This window comes from Podarcis raffonei, chromosome 14, assembly GCF_027172205.1.
Source record: "Podarcis raffonei isolate rPodRaf1 chromosome 14, rPodRaf1.pri, whole genome shotgun sequence".
Classification (NCBI taxonomy): Eukaryota; Metazoa; Chordata; class Lepidosauria; order Squamata; family Lacertidae; genus Podarcis; species Podarcis raffonei.
The window spans coordinates 18,824,454-18,851,015 of record NC_070615.1 but is presented as its reverse complement, the minus strand read 5'-3'; the positions used below and the strand labels follow the sequence as shown (position 1 = coordinate 18,851,015).

The 26,562-nt window shown below is 43.7% G+C and overlaps 1 protein-coding gene across 4 annotated transcripts in view; it reads right to left on the bottom strand.

The window, feature by feature from the left end:
• NTRK3 (neurotrophic receptor tyrosine kinase 3) overlaps nt 1-26,562 on the bottom strand; it is a 402,429-nt gene that overhangs the window by 243,034 nt on the left and 132,833 nt on the right. For all 4 annotated transcript variants that reach the window (XR_008327460.1, XM_053364231.1, XM_053364230.1 and 1 more), the window contains one exon: nt 7,706-7,774. Coding sequence is in view for 3 of the 4 variants with exons in the window: in XM_053364231.1 (XP_053220206.1) it covers nt 7,706-7,774 (69 nt within the window). In the remaining variant the exon portion in view is untranslated. The remainder of the gene's footprint in view (nt 1-7,705; nt 7,775-26,562) is intronic.

The following is a 26,562-nucleotide window of genomic DNA, read 5'->3' as shown; positions in this document are numbered from 1 at the left end:
GATGGGGACTTAGGCCACATTTGCACCACCACTTTCAACAGTCATGGCTTTTCCCAAAGAATTCTGGGAGCTGTAGTTTGTTAAAGGTACTGGGAGTTGTTAGGAGACCCCAATTCCCCTTGCAGATCTACAATTCCCAGAGTTCCCTGGGGAGAGGGATTGACTGTTATCATACCCTCTGACATTTCTCCAATGAAAATAGGGATGTCATTATTATTATTATTATTATTATATTATTATTATTATTATTATTATTATTATTATTATTATTATTATTTACTATTTACTATTTATACCCCCACCCATCTGACTGGGTTGCTTCAGCCACTCTGGGAAGCTTCCAACATATATAAAAACATAATAAAATGTTAAACATTAAAAAAAACAACTTCCCTATACAGGCTGCCTTCAGATGACTCGGGAGGGTTGCATAATTCCATACCCTCCAACATTTTTCCGATGAAAATAGGAACGTCCTACCATACCCTCCATGAGACGCGGGTGGCACTGTGGTCTAAACCACTGAGCCTCTGGGGCTTGCCGATCAGAAGGTCGGCAGTTTGAATCCCCGCGACGGGGTGAGCTCCTGTTGCTCAGTCCCAGCTCCTGCCAACCTATCAGTTTGAAAGCACGTGAAAGTGCAAATAGGTACCACTCCAGAGGGAAGGTAAACAGCATTTCCGTGCGCTGATCTCGTTTTGCCAGAAGCAACTCAGTCATGCTGGCCTGTAAAGTGAGATGAGCGCCGCAATCCAAGAGTCATCTACGACTGCACTTAACTGTCAGGGGTCCTTTACCTTTTTACTGTACTCTCCAACATTTCTCTGATGAAAATCGGGATGCCCTAAGGAAAAGTGGGACATTTCAGGATCAAATCAGAAACCAGGACGGCTTCTGTAAATCCAGGACTGTCCCTGGAAAATGGGGACACTGGGAGGGTCTGTGTTAAACCACTCTGGGACAGAGGAGGAATCCAAACCGGTGTCAAGGCATTTCCCTGAAATTTGTCCGCCAAGGAGAGCTGCCATTGCAGCACTTCAGGGGGCAGAACTGTAAGTAATAAAAATGCAGGCTTCCCAGATCATTCTTAATGCATGACTCTCCCCCATGAATAATATAAGAGCGGTGTGCCTCGGGGTGGACTTTTCCAATGGCCTGCCCCAGCCGTGTCGGTGATGTAATGTGTCCTAATCGCAGTACCCAGGGGAGCTTTTGTGCAAATTAACTCCCAGCATTTTACTGGGCATGCCACATGCCACCAGCACACAGGCGCTCTGCCACTTAAGGGACTTGGCTGGGGTTAGCTTTCTTTTGAAAGAAAATACAGTGGCTGGCTTCCCTGCACTTGCAGTGCTGTCTACAACATTCATAGCATGCCAGATGGGCGCAATTCTCCTAGCTGTGGTTATCACCCACACCACTTCATAGAACTAGAGTCAGAAAGGACCCCTAGGATCATCTAAGTCCAACCCCTGTAATGAGGCGTATGCAGCTGTCCCGTACGGGGATTGAACCTGCAACCTTGACACTATCAGCACCGTGCTCTAACCAAGTGAGCTATCCAGACAGGGGTGGTTGCTTATTGTCTGGAGGACCCCCTTCAAGCTGTGAGTCCTAGCTGAGTATTACATCTTCTGCTTTGCACAGAACAGGTCCTAGGCTGAATCCCCAGCATCTCCAGTTAAGAGCTGGAGATGCTCCATGTGTGAAACCTTGGGGAACTGCTGTCAGTAAGTCTAGAGAATACCAAGATGGAGGGGCAAATGGTTCTGACTCAGCATAAGGCACCTCCCTATGTTCCTCTCAAGCAGGATTGCCAGATGGCAACTTTTGTGTCCATTCGCCCCCATACTCTCTCCGGAGAATATAACGTGTGCATGATCAATGACACCTCTCACATACAACAGATCTCAGTATGACAGCAAAGCATCTAAGCAATTCAGCAGAGCTTCTGGAAGTTGGTTCTTCATCACTTCCAAAGTCTCTCCCCCCCCCCACACACAAAAAGGTTAGCTTTCCTTTGGGCAGCACTCCTTGAGCAAACACCAGAAGGCAGCAACTCCTTGCTAAAAATGTCTCAGTGCTAGGAGTATGGGGCACAGCTGATCAAGCATCTTAACCCTAGTCAGTCAGTCAGTCACCTCTCATCCCACAACATTGTAAGGCAGCCTGAAAAAGGAGTGGGTGCTAATGCACTGGAAATGGACACAGTTCCTTCCAGATGCAGCTCCATTCTAGACACACATCTGTCAGTCACAATGCCAGACACTTCTGTAGCTAGAAAGAAACATACATGCACACAATTGGGAAATTCTGGTCTGCATTCAAGCAAGAGTTGGAGAGGAAACCCTCCATAGGTCCCATTGCATTAGGAAAAGCTGCAAGGGAAAAGCTTTCACAATGATCTGTTAAGGTCCCTGGTGACATTGGGTTGCATCCAATGCCTGTTTTAATCAGAGTGGACCCATTGAAGTTAATGAACATGACTACCTGAAGTTAATGTCTTTTCAGGCCAGGGGTTAGTTTTCCCCACAAGTACACATGTTGAGGAAGGCAATATGCCTGCTTAGGGTATGCACCTCACAGCAAGCTAAAAACATAATTCTTCTAACATAACACATATTTTCCTTCTGTGCAGGAAAAAATGTTGTGTGTGAGCAGGTATATTGTGCTTTTAACATAAACTTACAAAATCTTCAGGAACCAAAGTGTCGTTACTTTTGATTTTGGTGACTATGGCAGACAATCAAGCAAGTTACCACACCAACGTCTAAGTCGAAAGTAGCCCAATAACTTAATAGGTTGGGGCCATTGAATTGTCAATGGTTGGGACCGTCAAACCCTCCCTGTTCCTTTAGCATCCTCTAGAGGACGCTGTGGGGCTTGGGCATCCCTAGGTAACAGGACCATTCATCCCTAGGTAACAGGACCAGTGGTCAGGGATGATGGGAACTCTAGTCCCAAAACATCTGGAGGGCCAAGTTTGGCCATGCCTGCCTTAAGTTAATAATGACAATGGGACTGCTCCAAGTAGGGCCAGCATTGGTAGGAAATAGACTTCTCTGCAGTTTCCCCCCTCCCTTGCCTTGTTGGAAAAGCTGCTTTTCCAATGAGCTTTGCAAAGCAGGGTGCAAAGCAATAACATTTTACATTTCTCCCTGATGACCAGTGTTGACTTTTCAGCACGTCTGTCTGCCCCCAGTGGTAGGCTCAGCAAGGAGCATCACAAAGGAGGAGCAGACAAGATGAAAATGCCACAGGCCAGCTGCAAGAGAATGAAAGGAGAGAGGAAAATCTATAGCCCACCTAGGGATGCTTGAGAAATCTGACGTTTGCACATTCCCATGTGAACCAATCTAACCCTAACCTCTCTGACTAATGCATGGATCAGAAAATAGCTACCCACACTGGATTTTGTACTTCTTCAAATGTTGAAAACACAATTCTTGGCAGCTTAAATGGGCCACCTCCAGCATTTTCTGTCCGCTACTGCGAGAGCCCCTGCATTAGTGGATGGCAGAGTTTAAAGGCTGAACCACAAAGGAATCCAATGTAACTAATGGATGCTTGTTGTGCAACCGCTGATTCTTGTTGTGCAATCCATTACACAACAATGGTTGGTAATGTGCAGTCGTACCTTGGTTTTCGAATTTAATCTTTCCGGGAGTCTGTTCAACTCCCGGAACAGCTCCAAAACCAAGGCGCAGCTTCCAACTAGCCGCAGGAGAGTCCTGAAGCCAATTGGAAGCCGTGGAAGCCACGCCGGACATTTGGCTTCTGAAAATCATTCAAAAAACGGAACAATCACTTCTGGCTTTCGATCATTCGGGAGCCGAAACATTCAAGTTCAAAGGCATTCAGCTTCCGAGGTTCCACTGTACTTGTGTTTTCCCTTCTGCAGCAAAGTTCCACAAGCACAACAAGTATACTGCTAACTGACTTTAAAATAATAATAATAATAATAATAATAATAATAATAATAATAATAATAATAATTTTATTCTTTGTATGCCACCCACCTGACTGGGTTGCCCAAGCCATTCTGGGCAGCTTCCAACATTTATAAACCATTACACATTAAAAAGCTTCCCTATACAGGGCTGCCTTCAGATGTCTTCTAAAGGTTAAACTTAGCACCACAATGAATCAACCCAACATATCCAAATACTTTTTAAAAAATGTATTTTGAGGATAGATACATTTCGAAATGTGGATGAATTTAGAAATATATGAATACATGCTTAAATGTGATTTTTCATGTGGGGTTTGTTTGGTTTTTTGAAGCAAATTTAATTGAAATAAAGTGTCATGGACCAGTAATAGACTGATTTGCTCATCCCTAGGCTCACAGCATTGATGTCAGACTGACCCAAGCCATGTGGAGTTATCTACAACAAAGTTACATCTTAGAAAGGATTTCCAAGTCGGAGGAGGTAATTTTCTTCTATTCTTAGCACCCTTGTAAAGTTAATTTCCCTCCGTTCCAGCCATCTGTTTAAGAGCCATTGCAGAGCTATAGCCAGATGAGCTGGAAGTTTCCTCCTCTAGAGACTTATTTAGCAATACTTATTCCTGGAAAGGGCAAGTGCATTCAGACGGCATTTTTTAATTTGTACGTTCAGGTTGAAAGTGTTGCCAGCCTAATGTCTTGTTCCTACAAGATTCCCCATAGGTATGCCGGGTGGAAGGGAAAAGAGAAAGGCTTGCTTCTGAATTTGCCTCTGATCATGCCTCTGAATAACACTTGATGGAGAACATAAGTGGAAAGACTGCTGTTGCGCTCATGTCCTGCTTGCGGGCTCCCCGTAGGCATCTGTGAGAACAAAATACAGGACTAAATAGAGCTTTGGTCTGATCCGGCAAGGATCTTCTTGTACTGTTAAAGGGTTAAACCTCCCCCAAGACCCACACCAGGCTCCTGAACCTTAAAAGGAGGACCTATACTGATAATTTGGGAAGAAAAGGCTTGCACACAAGGGCAAACTACATGATAAGCATCAAATGTAGCTTGGTCCTGATACAGAGTCAGATGTTTGGTCAATCTAGTCCAGTCTTGTCCCCATTAAGGATCAACAGCACTCCATGGTCTCTCTTTATTGCAGTTCAGCTATCTCGGATCATTTCAATGGAGAATTAAATCTCAGATGCTATGAATATAAAGAAGTGTGCTCTACCAGGAGATAGGGGCTCTCACTAGGGATGGGCTAATATACCGTTCATGGTTTCTCTGAGTTTTTGCATTTTCCCAATCTTAAATTCAGTTCTCCAACATCAGATTGCAATTTTTAAAAAGCTGCTCATTAAAATTTGTCATCAGCTTAATGTGAATGTCTCCTAATATATATTATATGCAATTTCTCCTAGTATATACATTTTTCCGAAACACATTTCTCTAATATAATGCATTTTGTATGCTATATTTCTACAACAATTTAATACATGCATTTTAGCACAGATTAATTGGGCGGAAAACTGCAATGCAAAATTCAGAGAAGTGCAAATTTCAAAGGACAGCTGAGTTTCAGTTCATGCATTGTTTAGGAAACTACAAATTATGTAAATTCACCTTTGAACATGAACTGAATTGAATCGAGCTATTATCTGAAGCCAGGGCATGACAATGTTTGAGTTGCCATTAGCGCAGAGAATCAATTCCAAATTCAGCATTTTAGCCGGATGTCTCCCTCAAGCATGGGCTTTGCTTTATTTCTGCAATATTACTATCAGTCTTTTTCTTCATGTAATGACTTGACGGTAGGGGGGAGCAACTATGCTGAGTTTACACTGGTGATAACACACTGAGTCCCACTTGAGGGACTGGTCTTTATTCTTCCATAAGTCACTTCTCACTTACAGCTCTATTGATCACAGGTGAGGATGAATGAGATATTCCCATGATCCTCTGGGATGAATCCTACATAACGTATATGCTTTTATTTCTGACACAGAACTATTTCTAAAACTCAACAAAACAGGTCACCAGGGCACCACTCCATTGATTTCATGTCCACTTATTCTTCTCATATGGCGCTGAATGCTTTATTTATAATTCAGGAAGCTGCAGACCTGCTAGGCCCCAAGGGAGATGCTAGCCTATCTCACATGCAGTAGTCGGAAAAGTGCTTCAGTTGTTGCAGAGGAGGGAGGTCAAAAAGCCATTGCTTCTTCTGGTCTGCCTAAAAACTACAGCTAAGATGTGCCAAAGAACATAAGGAGAGTCTTCTGGATCAAGCCAATGCCCCATCTAGTCCAGCATTCTGTTCTCATAGTGGCCAATGAGATGCCCACAGGAAGTCAGAAATTAGGTCCTGAGCTTCACAGCATTCTCCCCAGTTGCGATTCCCAGCAACTGCCATTCAGAGGCATCTTGTTTTTGACAGGGGAGGTGGCTAGTAGGCGTGGATAGCCGTATCCCCCATGAATTTGTGTAACCTCCTTTTAAAATTGTCCAACATGCCGGTCATGACAACATCTCGCAAGAGCAAATTCCATAGTTTCGCTATGTGCTGTGTGAAAATGTATTTTCTTTTGTTTGTTCAGAACCACCCACCATTCATCTTCATTGGATGGTGCCTGATTCTAGTATTATGAGAGAAGGAGAAAAACATTTCTCCCTGTCCACAGTCTCCATACGATGTACACTTTTGTATACCTTTGCCATATCCTCCCTTAACTTATAGGTCTCCCTGACCCAAGCTCTACAGCTCCAAACATTGTAACCTTTTCTCATGGGGGATTTGCTCCAGCCCTGATGCAACAATGCAAACTTCTCTTCCTCCCTTGGCCAGGACTGGCCCACGCCATTTTGGCACCTGAAGGAAACCAGAAAATGGCATTCCCTCCCTCTTCCAGCCAGGGAAAAAGGGGAAAGGAAAGATCTACATGAGGAACAAGGTGGGGAGTGAAGATCCATATTGGGATCTGCCACCTGAAATGGTCACCTTACCTTGTCTCCTGGGTAGTCCAGCCCTGTGACTCCCCTGCCCCCTTTTTTTGAGACCAGGCAGGTTTCACAACACATCCCAGAAGAGGTAAGGTAAAAGGTAAAAGTAAAGGACCGCTGGACGGTTAAGTCCAGTTGAATTTGATTATGGGGTGCGGAGCTCATCTCACTTTTCAGGCCAAGGGAGCCAGGGTTTGTCCACAAACAGCTTTCCAGGTCATGTGGCCAGCATGACTAAACTGCTTCTGGTGCAATGGGACACCATGACAAGTGCCAGAGTGCACGGAAACACCATTTACCTTCCCGCCGCAGCAGTACCTATTTATCTACTTGCACTGGTGTGCTTTCGAACTGCTAGGTTGGCAGAAGCTGGGGCAGAGCAATGGGAACTCCACCCTGTCGTGGGGATTTGAACCGTCAACCTTCTGATCGGCAAGCCCAAGAGGCTTGGTGGTTTAGACCACAGCGCCACCTGTGTCCCAATTTTTTTTTACCTCCAGAAGAGGAGGAGGGTTAACACAGGATCACCATTTTCCTGCATCAGCCATGTCTGTATCGTTAATATGCATTTCTGCTTAAAAGTGACCCTTAACTACACCTTCCTCCAATCTTTCCATCCTGTTTGAATCCTTAAAAGGTCTCCTAACTGCCTCTTCCACTCCCATTTGCATCCTGAAAAGGGCCCTTAACTGACACTTCCTTTGGCCTTCCCCCTCCCATTTGTATTTGCAGAAAACACCCATGTCCCAAGTAAAAACTTACAGCTCAGTAAGTCTCAATGTCTTGAAGAGTAGCCATGACAGCGTAGTCAGCCGGTTACCAGAGAGGTTTCTGAGAGGGGGAGAAAAAAAGAGAGAGGAAGAATTTACTGTGAATAATTATCTCCACATTGCAACTTCTGCAACTGAGCTCAGCTCATAATTACCCTGTAGAAGTAGAGATATTACAAGTTGGGGGGGGGGGGTCACACCAGAAAAAGAGAAATTAAGGTAGTCTTTCCCCACGACAGCCAAAATTAGAAAGATAAAATGAAAAATCAATATATTGTAAAATGTGCTCTCTCAGCATGAATAAATGATTCTAATTAAACAAGGAAAAATCTATTGCCAATATTTCCAAGGATCTATTGGTACTCTAATATTAATGTCAAAGCAGGCCCAATGCCTAAACAGGTGTTTTATCAGTGTGGTAAGTATTCCATACAATGTTGTTGTTGTTGTTTTAAAAAAGTTAAATGCCCAAGCAATCCAAATTCTGTGACATTAATTCTGCAAGCTGTAGAAATTATGCAATTTGCATTATAGCTCTTATTTTCCACTATTCGCTCCACCACTTTTACTATTTTGCAAAATTTAATTCATTGAGAAGCTTAACTGCACTTAATTCAGTGTTGGGCTAGGACTTATAGTTGAACTTTGGCAAATTTCTCTCTCTCTCTCTCTCTCCCCCTCCCTCTCTCTCTCTTTCAGATCCTCCCTCTTCAATATGGAGATAATAATTCTGGGTTGTTTCTAATGCTAGTCCTATCCAGAGTAAACCCACTGAAGTTAATAAACATGCCCACCTTAGTTCCATTACTTTCCATAGGTCTACCCTGACTAGGACATACTTGGAGACAACCCAATGACTTTGCCTTACAGAGCCATTGGAACAAAATAATGTATGTGAAACAATTATAACTCTAAACAGGAGTGTTAAGATCTGCAGAAGGAGTTGTCTTGGTCTTTCCACCACCCTCGGAAGTGACGGGAAAGGCAACCCAGGAGAGAGCTTCCTTTGTGGTGGCCCCTAAACTGTGGAACTCATTCCCACTAGGATCTTTTGTTACATAACTTCTGCTGGCTTTTGACAGTTAAGGTTCTTTGTATTGTGGGACCCACCTCTTTTGCTCAGTTTACACTGTTCTGGAATGCTTCTGCTTGTTTTTATTTATTAAATTTGTAGAATTGAAAGAGTTGTAGAACTACATCGTTGTAACTCTCTCTGGGACTTCATGGAGAAGGGAAGGTAAGAAAACTTATAAATGAAACCCCAGTCCATTTTTCACAGATCTGCAGTTTACACTTAAAGCAGTGTTGCAACAGTCCTGGCTTCTCCTCTTCCCAAAGGATTCTGGAAGCTGTAGTTTGTGAAGGGTAGTGAGAGTTGTTAGGGGAGCCCTATTCCTCTCACAGAGCTATAATTCTCAAGAGTGGTTTAACAACCCAATCCCCCAGAGAACTCTTTGAATTCTTCCTTTGCAAGGGGAACATCTCTCAGAAGCCTTTACAAACTACAGTTCCCAGAATTCTTTGGGGGAAACCATGGAGGTTTAAAATGGTATGGAACTGCTTTAAAGTATGGTGGTGGTATTGTATTCCCCTTCTTGGCAACTTATCATATCATAAAAGTAAAGGCAAAGGGACCCCTGACCATTAGGTCCAGTCGTGGCCGACTCTCGTGTTGCGGTGCTCATTTTGCTTTACTGGCCGTGGGAGCCGGCGTACAGCTTCCGGGTCATGTGGCCAGCATGACTAAGCCACTTCTGGCGAACCAAAGCAGTGCACGGAAATGCCGTTTACCTTCCCGCCGGAGCGGTACCTATTTATCTACTTGCACTTTGATGTGCTTTTGAACTGCTAGGTTGGCAGGAGCAGGGACCGAGCAATGGGAGCTCACCCCGTCACGGGGATTCGAACCACTGACCTTCTGATCGGCAAGTCCTAGGCTCTGTGGTTTAACCCACAGCACCACCCGCGTCCCTTTATCATATTATATTTATCTCCTTCACTGTCACACACCCCTTCATCCCCTTCACATACTGACCTCCTTAAAATACCTGCTCCACAATATTTTACACCCAACATTTGGACTATTTAAACATATAGTGCAGATGGGACCAGAGGCAGGCCTTAATAACCATACTTTTTTATTTTTGTGTTTTTAATGGAAGGTGGGTCGTGGAAACATGGTTGCTGGGTGTGTACACATAACAAACTATAGCAAGATGGGGAGAGTATTTGGCAGGCCATCCTTATGAAAGCACAGCAAGGAATTTTAATACCGCGAGGATTTTTTTAAAAAAAGGATCTAAATTTGCCTTCTGCATCTTTGCCATATTCACACCGAATGAGGCTGCTGCCATGGCAACCCAAGACAACCTCTGAGAAGTCCCCTCCACTCCAGCGGGAAAAGACAAAAAAAGAGGGGGGCAGAATCTGTTTTCCACAGGCAGCATTTACAAACGAGCATCCAAAACCCCACCCTTTCACATCCCCTCCCCGTACCACTTAGGGAGCTGAGAAAGAACAAGGACATCAACAGAGGAAAAGTGCTATTTTCTATAGAGATGACACCAATACACAACTCTGCGTAGTAAAGCAGAGATGGGGAACTCCCATCTGCCCCAGCCAACATAGCCAATGGTCAGGGAATGCTGGGAGTTGTAGTCCAACAAGTGGATGGTCACAGGTTCCTCACCCCATGATAAAGGGGAAAGCATCAGCAAGTAACCTAGGAAGCTGCTTTCTACAACAACAGACCATGTGTCCACTTATTCTGTTTTGACTGGCAGTAGTTCTCTAGGGTCTCAGCAAGAGGTCTTCCCACTGATAAAACTCTGCCACTGATATGGCCCCTTCTTGAATGGTCCCCAGGGCTGTACAACAGATTGAAGGATGAATATATTTTAAGGTTTTAACCACAGCATCTGAAGCCAAACTCAAGGCAACTTCCTATATTCCTGGTGTTTCCAGGGGTGGGAATCTGAGACAGAGCCTTCTCTGTAGCAGCAACTCGGCTGCAGAAGTGCCTCCCCAAAGGGTGCTAAATTAGTTCCATCCATTGTCTTTAGGAAGGAAATACACACATGTATTTCATCCGGCTTTCAACTATGTTTAATCAGGATATTGGTGTTTAGATTCCCCCACTCTCCTCAGTTTCTCTGGTTTAGATATTTTACATTACCTAAGTATCTGTATGGCTTTAGTGCACTGTGAACCACTAGGAGGAGGCAATGGCTATTAGAACCAAAATGCTGGTGATGACGATGAATCAAATCACATCCCTTCTCAGAGCTCTTCCATTCTGTTTATACAAGGTCTCCATCACCCCTGGCACCATTCTGGTCCAGCCTCCCCACCACCACATTTCCTAGAGTTCATCAGTTGCCAAGAGCTTTGTCGTTGTTACACCTAGGGTTGCCATACTGCAGTGATGGCCAAACGTGGCCCTCCAGCTGTTTTGGGACTACAACTTCTACCATCCCTAGCTAACAGGACCAGTCAGGGATGATGGGAATTGTATTTTTTTATTTTTTATTAAATATTTATTGGTATTTTATAACAATAAAAAAAAACAGAAAAATAAACAAAATAAAAACCACACAAAAATACATAAAATTCAAAACTTAACAGAAAAAAGAGAGAGAAAAAAACACATAAAGTTTCAAATACTTATTTTCCTTAACCTTATTTCTCAGACCTCCTCACACCTCCCCTTCTTGTATTCTAATTTAAATTGTCAATTCAGCAAGTCCTTAACTTATTTCTTCACCTTAGCTTGAACATTTGTTCTAACATACTATTATTTTACTTTACTTCTTTTTTCCATTTCCTCAATTTATTTTTAACAGCCTTATTTTCAATTAATTTAAAAAAAAAAAAACAATTTTGCCTTATCAAAATTACACATCAATACTTATACCTCATTAATTATTCTTAAACCTTTTTCCTAAAGTCGACCAAAATTTCCCTTCCACGATTTGCCCAATTTCCATACCACTAACAAAATATATAAAAAAAGACAAAGCAAATTATACTTATGTACCCTTTGGATTCCCAACCTCCACCCACCCTTTTCCCGGTTCCAGTCCCCAACCAATATCCATCAGTCTTTATGTTATTTATTTAGCCTGGAGATCTCATGTCCGAGGCCCTTATATCTCTCTCAGTTCCTTTCTGCCGGTCTCTTTGATAGTCCTTGATGTTAAGCCCCAAGTCTCGGAGAGGCTCCGGCCCAACAGGATCCATGTTGCTTCCAGCCAGCCCTCCATACTTAAAAGCAAAGCCTATGGGGTACTCCAACTCTTGTTTCAAATTTCTTTCAAATCCAGATGTCCCCAAAGCTCCAACTTTCACCTTCAACAAATTTGTAATCCTCAGGTCTTCAGATCTCCTCCAAAGGGGATCTCTCCATTTTCCAGACTCCCATTCAGACCAGGCTTTCCGCATCCAATTTTTATTGTCCTTTTTTATCATCATGTCAGGCCTCATATTGCAACTCTCCTTTGACTCCTGCAAATCTCCAGCTCCTCCTTCATTTTCTTCAAAAACAACATATTGCTCCATCGTATCTACACTTTCAGTTTCATTTATTTGTTCAGTTGAATGGGCTTCCTGTTTCAAGTCCTTATCAGGCTCAAAACTGTTGTTTACTGTCCAGTGTAGTAGTGAAACCTCTGTAGACAAAGCATTGTATTCATCTTGTAAGTTTCCCAAGAGAACAAGTGCTCTGTCCAATTCTGCTTGAATTTTACATGCTCCAGCCATTTTTATGATGTAGTGTCCCTATTACCCCTCTAGGGGGATTTTAGTTCCTTAATATTCCTTTCAGCTCAAAACCAAAAGTCCAGTTATTTTGTATCAGCCCTCCTTATTTTCAACAAGTTATACCGAGTAAACCAGCAAAAACAGCAGAAACAATGTTCTCTTTTTCCAGCTGACAACTAGCTGACTGACAGCTCACTTGACAGCTGTCAAACTCTTCAATGCAACAGGCTTTCTCATAGGACGTTCCCGGGTCTAGGGGGGGTGAAATTTCAGCTCCCAAAATTCTTTTTATCCTCCAGTAAATCTTCTTATAATGTCAAAACCGTGAAGTCAAGATCTTTTATTAAAAAACAAGAAACAGATTCTCTCGACCTTAGCTGCCCGGTCCTTTGCTTTAAATTGTTTACAAAGAGGGGGGGTGGACTTCCTTTTTAGCCCCTTCCCGCTCGTTCCAGATCCAAAATAAAAATTTTTTTAAGGTTCCAATCTCCGTATTACTCACGGGTTGATGTTTTAGAGTCCAATCGATCTTAGAAGAAGTTGGCGCTCTCTGTCAATGGCTTGCGGCTTCACTCCGTAGACGAGGGAGTACTCTCAGCACCACGCCTCACCCTGCCTCCGTTCCGAAGCCTTTAAAAAGGCTCCGTCGCGGATTGGGGGGGCGCGAATGGTGCCTGCCGAGTCTCTGTGTTCACAGGCATCCGCGCCTGTGATTTTAAGGGTCTCCGCTTCGCCGCAGCGGCCAGACCCAGACGCTACGGAGCCGATTCCCTCCGGAGCTCGGAGGGAATCCGCCATTAAACAATGGCGCCAACCCGGAAGTCCTCAGGGATGATGGGAATTGTAGTCCCAAAACAGTTGGAAGGCCAAGTTTGATCATCACTGCCATACTGCTTCTAGCAGTGTCCAGGCGGAAATCGTAAAAATGTCCAGGAAAATAGCAATCCACGTTGGCAGTGCTGTTTTTGCCAATTTCTCATAAAAATAGCTCAACAACTTTTGGCAAAACTAGAAAACGCTCAACAACCAGCAACCCTAGTTACACCTGGAACTGTTTGTTGCACTCAGTTAGTAGCTGACCTACATTTTGGGGGCCCTGAAGCTTAAACGGTCATGGAGGCCCCTTCACAACCAGCAAAGAGGTCTGGGTAACCACTGTTTTCTCCTTCCATTAAAGATCACCACACCTTTGCAATATCTATGCTACTGACTCTCAGACTTTTGAGATTGCTGAATTATATACAACAACAACTAAACTCACAATCTACTCTAGTCTATTAGACTCATTGTGGACCAAAGTTGTTTCTGGGGCCCCTCAACAGCAGTTCATTAAAGGAGGCACACAACTGAAGGAGAAGCACCGAGCCATGACGGGTGGTGGTAGCCAAGGAGCCACCTCTGAGAAGCTGAGGCCAGGCAGTGGTATCCTCCTCTTCAGCTCACATTCTAATAACATAAAAAGAGCCCCATTGGATCAGGCCAAGGGCCCATCTAGTCCAGTATCCTGGTCTCACAGTGGTCAAAAGATGGCTATGGAAAGCCCACAAGCAGGACTTGAGTGCAATAGCAACCTCCCCACTTGCTTTCCCCAGCAACTGGCTTTCAGAGACATACAGCTTCCAACAGTGGAGGTAGGCAATACACACAAAGCTACCCCCAGCACTGTCCAACTCAGGACACTGAAAATATACACTTTCAGACAGGTGTGGAAAACCAGATGTTTTCCAGTTGCTGTTGAACTATGATTTTCATCACTGGAACAAGCTGGGGCTGATGGGAGTTGTAGTCCAAATACATATGGAGGGCACTTCATTACCCTGGACTTAAGAGAACCTGGATGTCTTAAAGCCTCTCCCTTCTCCCCTTCCTTCTCCAGCAAGCTAATCTCTTTCTACTTCTTCTAGGCTGGTTAAGCTCTTGAGCTCCCACCCCTCTTTTGGCACCTGGATAAATGGATTATAGCCTGCTTAAAGAGGCAGTCACTGTGGATGCTATTCTACCCAAGGCAAATCCTTGGCAGCAGGGATCCACCTTAAGTCCATATTTGGCTATATTCCACACTTTTTAGCTCTCATTTGTTCCACTCAGTACCCATCCACCAGCCCCTTTCTTCTCTACTGGCTAGTGACCTTTGCCAGAATCAGACTCTAGCCACAGTCTAACACAGAACCTGCCTCAGTTTGACACCTTGACCTTTTGCCTCTCTTTGTGGCAATTTTTATTCCAAGGTCATGAAACATGGGGTTTCCATGGGGTTGAGGGTTTTTTCTGCTTTGTTTTTTGTATTTGTTCCTTTGCAAAAGCGGCACGTTCCGTTCTTATAATAGTAACAAGAAATCAAAACAACAAGGTCTTGAAACTGGCTCTCACAAGCATAGGGGTGGGGGTGGGTGGGAATAGGATTCTGTTTGCATTTAAATCTACCTAAATTTCACTTTCCGAAATAATACAAGAGTTAAAACGCTGCCATCTTTCAAAATTCGCACTTCTCTGAATTTTGCAGCAAAGTTCTCCAGCAAGTAATGTGTACAAAAATGCATATGTAGTACATATGCCAGCTGAGAGGAGACATAATAGGATGAACTGTCTAGCCTAAGGTGTGTGCAGAAAGTGTGCAGGGAAAAATATTAGTGAAAGTAACATACAAAATTGCATCTTATGAGGAAAAATATAAATATTAGGGAAAACATGCTTAAGGAAAAATGCATTTATTAGGCAACCTCATATACAAGAATGTGTATATTAGAAGAAATTTGCTGATGTTTTCTTTTTAGGTTGTTGTTTTTTTAAGTTGCGAACTGCAGTGTGAACTTGGAGAACTAAAGAGAAACTGAAAAAATTAGAGAAACTGAAATTGTCAGAATTGGTCATCCCTACCCTGGGTTAAGTTCAGTGTTATCTAATTAGCTTTCATACAAGTTCATCCATCTCTCAATAGACAAGTCCAATAGGGGCAGAATTGGACCAAGAAGCATTCCATAGCTTGAGATGTGGGGAGAAAGTGGTTGTTTTTTCCCCATCCTCTAATCAAAGAAAGATTAGGGTAGAGGAGAGAGAAAACAGATGGGAGAAAGGACAAAGGGGGAGCAACTCTGAGGCAGAATAAAAAAGGGAATACTCATCTCTCTGGAAGTGTCCTTTCGCAAAGGTCATGTTTTGCTACATTAAGCAGAAATGTCAAGAGAAGAACTGGATTCTAAAAGAGGTAAAGCAAAACACAGACACAAAGAGACCGCAAGCTTTCCACGCAAATACGGAATCAAAAATAGCATGATGTTGTTATTACAATTTAGGCCAGGGCACAATGGGAGATAGGAAACAGGTCCTCCTCGCTAGCTGGTAAATGGAGGTCTACAGGGGGTGGGGAGATGTTTTCTTGTTTTCAGCCTCGCTCATTCCCTCTGGGAGAACAACAAAACAATAATCCGCATGCCACATTCCCTTCACTTTTAAGCAGCTGGCAAAAAATCCTACATCAGAAGCACAGTACGGGCTGGAAGGGGCAAAAGGATGAGGGCAAAGCTTCCACCTTGAGTGTTCACTAAGAGTTGGTTCTAGGATGTTCACAAAACTGGGTGTCTGGGTTTTGCAGAGATGTAAATCACAACTGGCAATGCTACTAGGGTGAGTCACTTCTGGCTTCCACCAATGCCCTAGGTATTTAGTGTGTGCCTTACTTCCTTATATAGCAGAGGTGGCTGAGGGCAGGGGGCCATCCATTGCCAACCCCCTAGGGGCTGCTTGTTAATGTGGGTGAGACCTTTTTCAGATGGGAGGAGGGCTAGGCATCACACAAAAAAAACACATTTTGGCATCCCAGAATAAATGTGGTGGGTGATCTATATTATTGAGAAGCGATGGGAACCTTTGGTTCACACGCCAAATTTGGCCCACCAGGAGATTCAAGTTGATCTGCCCACCACACAGAGCAGTGTTTCTCAACCTTGGGTCCCCAGATGTTGTTGGACTACAACTCCCATCATCCCTGAGCTCTGGCCTAGCTAGCTAGGGATGATGGGAGTTGTAGTTCAACAACATCTGGGGACCCAAGGTTGAGAAAGGCTGACATAGAGGAAGTAACATACCGAATACCAGACAAAGTCCTCTCCTACAGCTTTCTGACAGACACAAAATCGTCCATTCTGTCACTGATCCGAACATCTAAACCAGGCGAATCCATCTGAGACATCACTTAAGGAAGTTGTCAGCCCAGTGTACAGAATTTTTTTTAAAATGCCAATAACATAATTCCATTATATGGTGCAACACCATTTTGAATAATGTGTACAGTTTTGGTTGCCTCACCTCAAAAAGTATATGGTAGAGTTGGACACATTATAGAAAAGGGCAACAAACATTATCAAGGGAATGGAGCCATGCCAGCAGAACGAAATGTTGCAGCATTTGGGACTTTCCAATTTAGAGGAAAGGTCTTTCTTCTGCTGCTTCTTTGGCGATCACTCGTAGCCAATTAAGATTGTCTTCCATGAACATAGTCTTAATGGTGTGTGCGTAAGTGACTGTGGAGGCCCATGCTGGATCCACATGTCCTTCCACAGTGGGGACATAGGTTTCCAGGTGGGAGTTGATCACGGTGAGGATTTGCCAAGCGTGCCTTCCTCTTAGCACATTTCTCCCTTGCATCCTGAGTTCGCGTTTCTTCAAAGTCCACAATGCCTTTGGTAAAGGATATTCTCCAACTGGAGCACTCCCAGGCCAGTGTTTCCCAATTTTCTGTGCTTATACTGCATTTTTTTAGATTTCCCTTGAGAGACTCTTTAAACCTCTTTTGTCTTCAACCAATATTTTGCTTTCCATTCTTAAGTTAGGAATAGAGTAGTTGCTTTGGAAGACGATAAACAGGCATCTGAACCACATGACCATAGATGAGTAAGAGATGACATGATACAAGTTCATGCAATTATGCTTAGCATGGAGGAAGTAGAGAGAAATAAGTTTTTCTCCCTCTCTCATAAAACTCAGGGATATCAAATAATAATAATAATAATAATAATAATAATAATAATAATAATAATAGATTATTTATACCCCGTCCATCTGGCTGGGTCCCCCCAGCCACTCTGGGCGGCTTCCAACAAAACACTAAAATACAATAACCTATTAAACATTAAAAGCTTCCCTAAACAGGGCTGCCTTTAGATGTCTTCTAAAAGTTTGGTAGTTATTTTTCTCTTTGACAACTGGTGGGAGGGTGTTCCACAGGGCGGGCACCACTACCAAGAAGGCCCTCTGCCTGGTTCCCTGTACCCTCACTTCTCACAGCGAGGGAACCGCCAGAAGGCCCTCGGCACTGGACCTCAGTGTCCAGGCAGAACGATGGAGGTGGAGACGATCCTTCAGGTATACAGGACCAAGGCCATTTAGGGCTTTAAAGGTCAGCACCAACACTTTGAATTGTGCTCAGAACAATGAAGCTGAATGTTGGAAGTCTCAGGACAGACATAAAAAGTGCTCCTTCATGCAGTGCTTTGTTACACTATGGAACTCCCTGCTACAGGAGGCAATGATGCCCACCAACTTGGATGATTTTAAAAGAGGATTAGACAGATTCATGGAGAATAGGGCTAGCCATGATGGCTTCCACGGTCAAGACAGCGATGCTTCTGAATACCAGTTGCTGGAAACTGCAGGAGAGGAAAGTTCTCTTGTGCTCCAATCCTGCTTGTGAGTTTTCCACAGACATCTGGTTGGCTACCATGATAACAGGAAGCTGGGACTGAATGAGCCACTTTCCTGATCCAGCAGGTTCTTCTTATAGTCTTATGATTAATGTTAGCATAATGAACAAACAAAATCCACAAACAGCTCCCTTAATACATAAACAAAAGCCACATTTTTAACGCTTAAGGTTGCCAAGTGGGATTTGGGGACTGTGTCAGCAATGTCACATCAGATGTCAGAACTGTATGTTGTGTGTGTGTATCTGTGTGTAAGGGGGTGATATTTCAACACAGACGTTCACAGTTACCTTGCCTGGTTTACGGCCTACTCCAATTTATAATGCCCACTTGCATCAGATTTTTTTTAAAAAAATAAGTGTTTGCTTTTGGAGATTTGTCCAAAGTTCTACACATAGAACTGGAAAGCAATGTAACAGATAAATAACAAGCAGTAATGGAATCCCATTACTGTGGGAAGCAGTAATCCCATTACAGAAGAAGACAATGACATTATGCACTCAGCTGCATTACTAATGAAGCAGCACGTCCTCAAGACATTTTGTTTTCCTCTGAATCAGAAAATATACTGAACTGCTCAGCGATGGTTTAGCCCTGCCTGGTACTGAAAACAGAATGGACATGAGTTTGCAGCCAATGCTAATGCTACTCTGAGCAGAGCCACTGACCCTAATAGCCAACTTAGAGCCAGTCAATTCAATGGATCTACTTGGGCTAAAACTTAGTGGGATGGAACTCAAGCGAAGCAGGACCCGGCAGGAGATCTCCAAGCTGCCAATGACCTTGAGGAGCAAATGAATCTGGGCATCACTGCTCGAGGACTTAATGTTGCCATACCAGTTGCCTGGGTTTCTGGACAGCTCTCAGAAACACACACACCCCTCTTGCCACAGCACCACAGGGCCAAGGCGGTTAGCTGCATGTGAGACCACTTGGGGAAAAGGGGGAATCACACTGAAACACTTGTCTAGATTAGCATCCCAGAGGGTGAAGCCTCCAGCTCTTATGTCAATCAGAGCTGCTTCCATAGGAGCCAACTCCTAGGAGCCAAGGTCCTTCTCAATGCCTCCAAATGCATGTATATGTATACACCAGGGATTGATGGATAAGTCTATTTGATGGATAAGTTTATCATGTTTGAGGTTTTATTGTGTTTTTAATATTCTAATGGGAGCCGCCCAGAGTGGCTGGGGAAACCCAGCCAGATGGGAGTCGTATTATTATTATTATTATTATTATTATTATTATTATTCCCTTCACACACCCCCAATAAAATATTTAAGGGGGCCATGTCCCCCCCCCACAAGTTAATGAGCATAATGATGCCATAACAAAAAATGGTTGGTTGATGTGTGTGAGAGAGAGGAGGAGGGGAGAGAATGGATTTGGGAATTGGGGGTCAGGGAAAAAAGCTATTTTTCAATTTCCAATTAGGGGGCAGGTAGGAAACAAATAGGTTTGTCAAATCCAACTCAAGCAGCTGAAAGTTAATCTGGCAAAAGTCATGTGTTTGCTGAGCTAGGTTTCTCGGGGGCTGAATTTCAGTTTCCTGCAGGTTTCTTTGCCTCTTTATAATTATATGTCCACACTGAAGTAGAGATGGAGGGGGGGCCACTAGGGGCGCATTGGAAGATGGCCGACAATACCATCTCTCCGACCCACACGGGGTAATTAAGAGGCTGTTATGGGAGTAGGCAGCCTCCCTTGTTGCCCCAAGGGAATGGGGAACACTGCCCTTGCCTGCTGTGCCCATAAATCACCCCCAAATTCGAAAGAAGGGGGTGAGGGCACTAGGCAGAATGCCCCTGTGTGGACCTCGGCTCTCTTGGACGCTGTCTCTGATCGCGCACTAGCTGCAGCAATTTGGAATAATTAATTACAAAAGAAGCAAATGCACATATTTCAAGTGAAGAAGGGGAGTGAAGACTGCTAATTTAAGGGACCTCTGTGAAAGAAGACGACGGGTTGGAGCAACAGGAATATTTTATGATGAAGATACACCAAAGGCTGCGTATGTCGGCAACGGGACTGAATGGGGGGGGGAACCTTTTTTACTTTCCTTCTATGTGATTTACCAAGAACCCCTCCTCATTAGAACCGTCGGTTTAACTGACCCAAGCAGGATGATTAAGGTCTGTGTGGAGATAAACTTTAACCAAAAGTATGCTTTATGGAGATCGAGAAGCAATAAGAGCTTTTGGAATGGCGCAGCAATTAATTCAGAGTCGCCATCTTGCCAAAGGATTTATAGCCGGGAGGAGAAACGGACTTGTTTTCAGACTGCATTCCTGGTGAATCTCCTCAGAGGTTTGAGAAAGGAGGCAGATTGGTGAAGATTAATGATGCTAAGACTGTTTTGATGTATGGAAGTGATGTTATATGGAAAATGTCTGGATATGGCTACTGGATAAAAAATAATAATATCCACGCAGGATTACAAACTGTTTTAACCAGCTTGTGGAGACTATCAGAGGTCACAAAGAGAAAGGAAAAATATATGAAAATAACAACAAGAGATGTGGAAAAACAATAAGAAAGGACTGGATAGTACTATGAACATCATATGGTTAGATTTGTGGACATTAAAACAGCAGCAAGAAGCAAGAAGTTGATTGGATCCCCTTCGGAACTTGAAATATGGGTACCCCCAACAAAAAATTAAAATTCGGCTGTGTAATTTGGAATTTATGTAATTGGGTTTGATTTGATGTGATTGGTCGGTTAATAAAAAAATATTCTTAAAAAAAGAAAGAAGTAGAGATGGAGGATAAATTTGATTCACAACACAATTAAAGACAAATCTAGGAGCTGAACTGTGTATAAATTCATACATCCGAATTTTGTGATGCAGTTCTCCAATCAAATAGTGTTCACAAAATTGCATATATTATGGGAAAGCGTACATCAAAATGAAGATGTAAGTGAAGATAACACGTATTAGGGAAAACATGTATATTAGTCAAAACTGCATACAAAAATGGTGTTTATTGGGAGAAATTCACACAGGAATTCTGATGAATTTTCATGATGATGATGATTTTATAATGCCAACATGGGAAGCTGAATTTAAGACTGTCAGGGAACTGAAACAGACAGCTCCCTACTCTGAAGTAAATCCCAATTAATTCAAGGGAGCTTTCTCCTGGAATAAGAGGTATAAGTGTGAATCCTAATATTTGCAAATCCTTGATTTTACATAATTTATAGATTACAGAGGGCTGTAGCCCATGTTAGTCCTACAAAGAGTAGACCCATTGAAATTAGTGGACATGCCAAACTTAGAACCATTAATTTCATTAATATTCTGAGAACAAAGCTTGGTTGGAAACAGCCTCATTATGCAGTTTCTCTCTGCACAAAATTGGGTGTTCTCAGTGTAGAGTTTTGAACTCAATATCTCCCTTAGGGGGCAGAAAGAAGACAATGGAGAGGTTTGATAGAACCTGGGGTATATGGTCATCCACAATTCATCTCCACAGCAGAACAAACAGGGAAGCACAGGCCAAGGTGGCTTGGCAAAACTAGCTCTCCCTTCCGGCTCCTGGCGACATTTGCTGGTTTGCATCTTATTTAAAACATCTGAAGGTTGTTGTTGTTTTTTACAGGGGAGGATTTTCCCCTTCTCCTTGGTAAAACCCAGAACAATTGGAATTTAGTGTGAAGGGAAATGGCATGTTTGCTTTTCCCTCAATTAAGCGCCAGCAAAGCGGGCTCTACTATTAAGAGGCATTTTTATTCAGCTAAATTAAGCCAGATGCCTCATTAATGACACTTACAAACAAGAGCCTCTGTAATTAAGCTGCAAACTATATTATTGTGATCAGTCCAAGGCCAGGGCAGGAGGATGATTCTGCTGGAAAGGAGCCCTTCTGCTCCCATTCCTCCCCACCATATTATTATTATTATTATTATTATTATTATTATTATTATTATTATTATTATTATTGCCTATTGCCGCCCCCTTCAAACACCCACGTCCCCTTCTACAGTCACCTTCCCCACTTCCTTTCCTGGTTTCAAACCTGACACATTTGTTTCTGCCAGGGAGATGCTCTTAACGCATTTTAATAACATGTTGCCAGCTATGAAATCCTGATCTGGTGGATTAGCAGCATGGAGCCGCCAGCAAGAAACTGCACGCCTGGAATAAATTAGAAGTGAAGCACGAACCCGTAAACTGCTTTCTTCGGCGTTGGCTTCGCTTGCAAGGCAACTCAGGGCTGATGGGGAAAAGGCTTGTTCTGTGCCTAAGTAAATAAGGGCATCTCCCCAGGAAGGTCACACGCAGTTAAAGGATGGACAGATCTGTCCATTGTGATTTTTCTCCATTGCTTATTCTTCCAGTCTTGCCTTTTTGTGTTCATCACAACAAAAGGTCCTCATGAAAACTCATCATTTGAGCACACATTCCGCCCAGTAATACATGTTTTCAAATGCATTTTTTTACCTAATTTACATCATTTCCCAAGCAATTTTCTATAACATAGTGCATTTTTTAAAAAAAAATCTTTACCAATACATGAATTTTTATGCACATTTCCCCCTACTATAATGCATTTTTGTAGACATTTGGTTGGAGAACTATATTGCAACATCCAGAGAACTGTGGATTTCAATATATAGCTGCATTTTGATTCATTTCTCGTTTTGGGAAGTATGAATTAGGAATTTCTACACAGAGAGACATATTGTCACCCTTGGTAAAATATTACCATGCTCTGCTTAGCACCGCAAACTGAGAACTCTGTCCTGCTTTTTACTCACCTTTGTCTGTAAGACTTTTGGTACACTTCACATTTCCTTTCTCACATTCACAGATCAACTGTCCACATAATACTTTCCATGGCACCACACATACAGAGGATATTCAAGTGGGTCCAACTCTATGTACCATCACACTTCTTCAAGTTGAGGCTTGGAGATGAACTCTGCATGTGAGGTTTTCAGGTCCCCAAATTCTTCTCCAGCTCAGTTTAACATCCAAGCTGTGGAAGAATTTACATCTACCCTTAAGGTGCCAATCTTTGCTGCATTAAACTGAAAAGAGGGACATATAAAAAAAGCCTACGGGAGCAAAATCTGGGAGTGGGGACCCACTTCACCTAAGGGTCCACTTCCAAAGAGGGTAGGATTCTGCATGGGACTACAAGTGAGATTCTCTCCCCATGCTCAGCTTTTTCTCCTCACATCCTCTTTCTGCTTCCCCCTAATGTGGGCAGAGGTCCAAATTCATATTGGCTTTCATGTTAGCTAATCCAGTTGCTTATTTTCTAGGGAGGGGGTGGATGGCTCTGCTTATTGGTGAATCAATCTGAGTCCAACAGGCATCTATATATGCCAGCAGTTTCAGGGCAGAACCATAGGTGATCTGCACAGGCGAATTGCAATTGGATCTCCTGACACCTTTTTGCAAAATGCTGTAAAGCAGCCACAGGGCAGTTGGGAAGGTGGAACTGGCTCAGAGCAGCAGTGCTGCGGGAGAGATGGTGGCAACATGTTATCTTTATTCTGTGCTCCTGATGGAAACTGCTTCCCAAAGATGCTAATAACCTCCCTGGGGAGGTTGAAGGAGATAGATAAGCATAATTCATGTATATATCTCTCTGCCCTGCCACTGCCGCCTGACAGGGTTAACAGTGGCTTCAGAAAGAACATATTCCAATCAGGAAAACAGCATGGGGGAAAGGGTTAAACACCTGATCCCCCTCCAGTGCCATAACCCTGAGCCAATTTACTCCCATTGCATCTGCTTTTCAGCTTTAAAACAATACAAAAGCTGCTGTGATGTCCTGCTATACCGTTGCATCCCACCCCAGTCTCAGAGTGGGGCGAGATTCCAGGGGCTTGTCTAGGGTTTGCGTTTCCTTTAGGAAATGAACCACAGCAGAGACTGTGGTGTCTTTATGACACATGGTTTATTTACAGACATATACAACCTGGGGCTACAATGGAAGGGTTTGCATCATAAGCACCCCAAAACTACCGTATACTTCCATGTATAACACGCCCCTGTGTATACGACGCTCTCTATTTTTGAGGACACTAAATTAAGAAAAGGGGGGGAATTGCCTGGAGATGTTGAACTTTTGGGGGGAGGAATGCTCAGCGTTATTGAGCTTTGGGGGGGGGGGTTGCCGAAAGTCACTCACATGATTGACCAACGCTCCCAATCACACGCATCACAGAAAACACCAATCGCCTACCCGCCCAGCAATCACCCGCCCAATTGCCACAGGAACAGCCAATCGACAACAGCCCTTGACACAGCTACCAATCACCTGCCCTATAACCGCTGAAAATCTCTTGCTCGCAGCAGAAACAAATCCCCGCTCCCCCCTCTGCACTATCTGTGTATAAGACGACCCCCAATTTTTAATATTGCTTTCTCCTGAAAAAAAAACAGTGTCTTGTACATGGAAAGTATGGTATCATGTTTCTCCCAAAGCCACAGCCTTGGATTCAAGCAGAAATCAAGCATTTCTATCAAACATTGCTCTGACTTTCTCTCCAGCTTGCTGCTTACTTCTAGGTCACATTGCTGCAACTCAGTTCCGAACTCTACTTTGTCCTTCTAACTAACTGTGAGCAGGGGGAAGGGGCCCTACCCATGTGCTGTCTCACACACAGCCCCTTTGCTTTGTTTCCCTTAATGGCCCATCACCCATGCTATTACCTCAAGAGGAAATTAGCCCAGCTTATACTTTAACACTTGCTGGATCCAGAGGCTAGAAGGATCTCGCATACAGCTGACTTCCCTTCCCGCCCCCCGACTCATAACAATACATTCGCCACATCTGATGCATTTTGACTCACAACTGCACACTGAATCCTTGTGTATGCTTGCCCATCCTCAAAATGCACTGGGCTGACTGAAAGATAAAAAGGTGTGTGTGCAAAATAGTGTTTGCTCATTTGGAGCAAGAAAGGAGGAGGGAGAGAAGCAACACTTGGTTCGCCCAGATATGTCGCTTGTTTATTGTTTGAGTTGTCGATGAGCCAAAGCCACTTTTGCAAACAAGTCCACATTATCTCCAGAAATCTCCAGACATATGAAGCTGCCTTATACTGCGGCCCAATCTGAACGATGCACTTAAAGCAGCATTACGCCACTTTAAACTCTCATGGCTTTCCCCCAAAGAATTCTGGGAGCTGTCATTGGTTAAGGTTCCTGAGGGTTCTTAGGGGAACTTTCACAGAGCTACCATTTGCTGAGTGGCTTAGCAATCAACCCTCTTCCCAGAGAAATCTGGGAATGGTATCTCTGTGAGGTGAATAAGGGCTAGCCTAATACCTTTCAGTCTTTACAACCAACAGTTCCCAGGATTCCTTGGTGGAAGCTATGGCTGTTTGAAGTGGGATAGAGGCCCTTTAAATGTATAATTCAGCTGGGGGGGGTAATATGTAACATTGGCCTATTTAGTCCTTTATTTCTGTACACACTTTATTTGTGAGTTACACATTACTTGGCTGGCGAACTGCATTGCAAAATTCAGAGACATGCAGATTTCAAAGGAGGGCTGTGTTTCAGTTTCCATAGTGTTTCAGAAAGTGCAAATTGTGTAGATTCGCTTTTAAATGTGAACTGGACTGGATTCCTCCCCCACCCCTAACAAGGACGGGGGCTGATGCTACAGCTTCCTGCCCTCTATTCAGAGGGACCGAACTGACCTCCAAAGAAAATATAACCAGCCTTGTGCTCCCAACCTCACCCCCCGCTGCCGCCACCCTCCGTTTCCTGTTTAGTAAGCAGCTTTCCTCATTAAGGCAGAATGTACTGTCCTCCCTTAATGAATGTGCTGAAAATTACTCCAGCAAATCCCAGAAGCAGCAGCCGCAGCTGAGGCCCACAGGCCCACGCCGTGGATCTGTCTCTGCAAATATTAGACTAAATTGAAACCTCAGATAACTCAGCTGTGGCCAAGATGAAGCCTGCAGAAGTGCCCGGCGATGCCAAGCCTATTAGGAGCCCTGCCCTCCCCACGCTCAGAGGCAGGAGGAAAGTGGATGAGTTAGCAGAATGGGACTCGTCATTAAATTGATGAAACGAGAGTTTCATAGCCTCCAGCCACTCCCTCCCTCTCCCTCTGCCTTCCATAGAAGATGATTGGGCACCTCCAGGTGTCAGGAGAAACTAAGTCATAGGCTATGTCTCGGGAACCGGGGAAGAAGGAAGGGCCGGCAGCTCAGGGGTAGAGGAAATGCCCCACACCCCTCCCATGCCAGATTAAACCCTGTGGAGGCCCCTAGGCTGTCAAAATCTCAGGGGGGGCCTCACCTTGGGAGTAGATGCCCCCCTAGATTCACAAAAAATATTGAAAAGCATTGAAAGTATTCAATTGGCAGAGGTTCTGTGGCCCCCTGGGAGAGGCCTGCCCTCCCACCAAAGCTTGCT